The sequence below is a fragment of the Rhagoletis zephyria genome, unplaced genomic scaffold, assembly GCF_001687245.7.
Source record: "Rhagoletis zephyria isolate East Lansing unplaced genomic scaffold, Rhagoletis_zephyria_1.1 Rzeph_scaffold_01039, whole genome shotgun sequence".
Lineage (NCBI taxonomy): Eukaryota > Metazoa > Arthropoda > Insecta > Diptera > Tephritidae > Rhagoletis > Rhagoletis zephyria.
In genome coordinates, this window is record NW_016158123.1 from 78,209 (window position 1) to 83,088 (window position 4,880).

A 4,880-nucleotide genomic window follows, 5' to 3' on the forward strand; every position below is an offset into this window, starting at 1 on the left:
AAGATGACTTGCGTTGGGACATTGTTGAATGCCCGCGTTATGTCCAAGAAGGCACCCAACATGGCTTCCCCATTCTCCAGGGCTGGAATGGAGAAAATAAATTTACTTACCGTATGAGTATATTCCTTATGGAAATAAGAACACAATTTCTTCTTCGTTTCGTATATCTAATATTTTTCGATAGCTTTTTATTCATTTAATATCAAGTTTAATCGTAATATGATGCGTTTATTTTAATTTTTGGCATACTATTTAAAAGAAAAAAAAAAAAAAAACAAATCGTCTTCGTTCTAATATCGCTGACAACTATCACAGAAAAATACTTCTCGTATATTAAATCAGCAATTCTACTATTAAACGCAAATTATAAACACCCTGTGCGATTTGAATTCATTTTTTCAATTACTTTAATTTTTTAAGCTTTCACTACGAGTATTTAGCTAATACATATATGTATTTTTTTTACCGAACGCATACATACTAACATGCATGCATGTGTATAAGTATTTAGTAATAATAATGCTATTGTGATAGAAAATAATCGTTATTAATTATTTATCAGTAAAAAGCTTTGATTGCCGCCAAAGCGGGATGCTGAAAACGCTCACGCAATATGGACGAACCCTTCATCTGTGAATTACCGTTCATTGTGCCGTTAGTGTCGTGACTAATTGAACGACCGTAACCGATGAGCGAGTGCTTCTTGAAAGGAGTTCGTTGTGGCGATTGATTGACGCTCTCCGGGTAGGGATTCTTATTCTGATCGTAGAGGGCATTGTGACTGTAGCGATTAGCTTCGGACTTCAGCGAACCCCAGCGATTCTCTTCGTTGCGCATTTGTAGAATGCGTTCCTGCACGCTCAGATGAGAGCTATGCAGCGCATTCACCTGATTCATATTATTCGTAAGATGAGTTATTTGCTTGGCACGAAAACTGCCATTGAGTAAATTGCCATGTGATGAACGGACCACGGATTCGTTGATGGCTTCGCGTACAGGCGTGCGTGTGATAATCTCACGATAACTGGATGGACGTTGATTTGTGGACGGTGGTGTATCGAGGCCGCTATCATGGGCTGAGTGATCTAAGTCGGTTACAGGAATCTTTGATGAGCTCTTTAAGTTGTTGTAATTGTTATTGGTGGGCAGCATTGGTTGTACTACAGGGAGAGAAAAAGAGTTAGAGAGAGCGGGAAAGAGAGGGGTGAAATTTAAGTACATTCTTTAAATTTATTCGCTCGTCACTTACCCGAATGCCGCATGTCGGTTGGTGCTCTTGGCTTGCGATACAACCATTCACCATCCACCACATTGCCATTCTCCAAATCGTTGTTGTCATTGTTGACCTTATGGGCGGCACCGCTGCCGTTGTAGGCCTGTGGACGTCGCAGCTCAACTTTCTCATCATCATCGGCCTCCTCGTCGACCACTTGATTTGATGTGAAATCTTTGTTAATGAAAATGCGTCGTGGTGAATCGTAGGCTCCGCCAACAGCTGGGCAATTGTTGAATGAGTTATTCTGCGAGGCGTAACCATTCGAATAACGGCTATGATTAGCATTCTCACTTTGACGCGAATAGGGTATCTTTTGTGGTGTGGAATGATTGGTTGAATAGCCAGAGATGCGTTGATGATGATCGTTGTTAAGTGCGCTCAAGTCAGGCACAGAGTCGGAGAAAAGGAATGGATTGGTGCCGTTGCCGCCAAAACCACAGCCAGTAGCAATTTTATTGCGTCCACCCATGCCGCTACCATTTGTCATGAGCCAATCTTCCAGAGCGCTAGAATAGCTGCTGCCCAAACCGAAGTGTTGTGATTCGAGCGCCGCGTGTGAGACTGGTGCGGCGAGGGAGGCGCGCGAACGTGGACCTTGTGCGATCTTGAGAGCATGGCGGCGTTGCTTCGAGAAGAGAGTGCATTCCTGTGAGGCGAAGAGAGGGAGTGAAAAAATTTATAGACATTTATTTATTTATTTATTTATTTAGAAATTATATAACAATTTTCTTAGAGACTATTTACAAATTAACAAAGAACAATATACTAATAACTAGTTAAATGAATCCATTCAATACCAACTTAAACTTATCTTTCGGCAAAGAGAAATCAATGGCTATATATTTGGGAACATATTATACTCCTTCAGGGCCCTAGCTATAGGAGAATTAGATGCGTAAATTGTTCTAACTGGATCTAATACAAACGTGCCATGGTTCCGCAGGTTTCTATAGGGGATATTAAGACGAATAAGCTCGAGTAAATATGGCGAGTCAATCGCTCCAAGTATAATGTCAAAAATAAATGTCAATGAGAGAATAGTTCTTCTACTGTTTAAAGACTTCAAGTTAATTAAGAGACATCTCGAATTAGGTAAAGTTTCACGTTCGTACTTCTAACCAAAAGAAGGGAATAAGGGATATACCAGCATCGAAGTTTGATTCGTTTTTAAAGAACTCATCTACAGAACTCAGATAGATGAAAATCTCCCACAGAATCATGATCCGGTGAAACTAGATCAAGAACACCTCATCAACAGCGACAGGTTTTTCTGTCCCCATTCATCATGAATAATGGGAAATTTATTAGAATAATCTTGCCGAAACAAATCCCAAATTAATTCAGTGTTAGAAGTTCATTCTCAGAAGTTCTAGGCGATAAGCAGAGACTCAGCTTGGCTAATGCGAAAAAAACAAGTTTGGTTAAATTTCCAGATCAACTGATCAAAGGAATTTGTCTTCCAGTTTACAGTGATTTGTAATACTTTCAGGAAAGTAGTCGAAATTTCTCGTAAGCTTCAATATTAAGTCAGAGGCCACCGCGTCTGTCACATTTCACCGTATGCCCGAAGTTACGTTCAGCTGGATTCATGCAGAGCCATGGCNAATCAAAGGAATTTGTCTTCCAGTTTACAGTGATTTGTAATACTTTCAGGAAAGTAGTCGAAATTTTTCGTAAGCTTCAATATTAAGTCAGAGGCCACCGCGTCTGTCACATTTCACCGTATGCCCGAAGTTACGTTCAGCTGGATTCATGCAGAGCCATGGCTGGAAATTGACGAGCGCAACTGTAATTATAATTCAGCCGACAAATTCATATCGAATAAAAGGTAATTGTGTAGCTCATTCAACTGTGCAATTAAAAGATTTCTACCAGCATGACAAAACAAGAGGGCAGCACTTCAGAGCCTGTCTCATCGTCCGCCGGCGAGCCCGAATGCAACGTTCAAAATTTCCGCGAGACTTGATGCCGCTTGGCATCTATAATGTAGAATAGACTGAAGTGTACGTCGATGCGGAAGTACATAATTACTTACATTTCGTGCAAAGGGTGGCCCGTCTTGGGACAGCGGAGTGCTCCGGACAACTCCTACCTTAGCGCCAAATGATATGCTCAGTGTCACACCTGTTAACATTGCTCACAAGCTCCGGGTTTTCTTTCAACCCAGCGCATGGGCACTCGATAATTCTCAAAAGCTTCGTCTTCCTTCTGTAAGAAATGGATTGGATTGTTACGCGGATGGCACCAAACGGACCTTTCGCTAATGGTACGATCGAAACTGGGCGGGGAATGCCTTAGCTCTCTCTCAACCCCCTCGGAATATTTCCAAATCAAGCTTATTTGTATCAAAGGATACAGTGAAATCACGGAAAATTGCAAGTCTGATGAACTGATGAACTAGCTAGGCAAAGAACGCAGGAGGACATCACCTCGGACAGGGAGGGCATATGAGTTCCGTTGGAAACCTGCGGCCTGCTTCTGGGCAGATGGGCTCATAGTTGGCTCAGCGAGCGCTGAGCGGAAACCCCCGGAAAGCAAAGTTCCATGTACCTTCCCGCCGGTTGTTGGCCGCAGGCGGTCAAGGGAGCTTCTGCAGCTTGCTAAGCGTCAACTCTCGATTCTTACAGGTGTACTGACTGGACATTGTCCTTTAGGAAACCACGCGTTGCGACTTTTTATCGTCACGGATTCTTACTGCCGCAGCTGTTTGGAACACGAGGTGAAATCATCTCAGCACTTCATTCACAGCTGCCTGTTATTGGGTAGATTAAAGTTTAAGAACCTCGGTGCGCATTTCATCACCTCTCGCAAAGCTCTCCGGAGTAGACATCAGCTGCCAGCCGAACTTTGTTTTGAGCACCCAACGCTTCTCTTAGTTTAACACAGAGCACCTGTAGTTACCGTTCAGAAAATTTGTTAAATGTTAGTCGCCTCGTGGGGTCTGCCACAATAACCTAATCTTCTTGGTTCCCGCGGCCCACTGTTGCCAATAGCAACAAGAAAGCTGACAACTCGACAAGGAAAGCGCTGTTTTCGAAAACACCTTTTTATATAGAATATGTGTGCCGAGTGTCTTTAGTCTCATTCGACTGCCGCTTTTAAGCCGGGGTCCTCGCAGTTTCGGCAGAAACGATTGAAGGATAAGTCAATCCTTTCGGAACGCTTTGATTTTTTAGGCGTCTTCTTTGNCGCTGTTTGGAACACGAGGTGAAATCATCTCAGCACTTCATTCACAGCTGCCTGTTATTGGGTAGATTAAGGTTTAAGCACCTCAGTGCGCATGTTATCACCTCTCGCAAAGCTCTCCGGAGTAGACATCAGCTGCCAGCCGAACTTTGTTTTGAGCACCCAACGCTTCTCTTAGTTTAACACAGAGCACCTGTAGTTACCGTTCAGAAAATTTGTTAAATGTTAGTCGCCTCGTGGGGTCTGCCACAATAACCTAATCTTCTTGGTTCCCGCGGCCCACTGTTGCCAATAGCAACAAGAAAGCTGACAACTCGACAAGGAAAGCGCTGTTTTCGAAAACACCTTTTTATATAGAATATGTGTGCCGAGTGTCTTTAGTCTCATTCGACTGCCGCTTTTAAGCCGGGGTCCTCGC

At 43.1% G+C, this 4,880-nt stretch overlaps 1 protein-coding gene across 2 annotated transcripts in view; it reads right to left on the reverse strand.

Annotated features, from left to right (window-relative positions):
* Positions 1–399: 399 nt before the first annotated feature.
* The window catches only part of LOC108362574 (uncharacterized), an 81,880-nt gene continuing 77,399 nt past the window's right edge, over positions 400–4,880 (reverse strand). For both annotated transcript variants that reach the window (XM_017615603.1, XM_017615604.1), the window contains 2 exons: positions 1,250–1,922; positions 400–1,160 (listed from right to left, as the gene is read on the reverse strand). In XM_017615603.1, the coding sequence (XP_017471092.1) occupies positions 559–1,160; positions 1,250–1,922 (1,275 nt within the window). In that variant the 3' untranslated portion in view covers positions 400–558. The remainder of the gene's footprint in view (positions 1,161–1,249; positions 1,923–4,880) is intronic.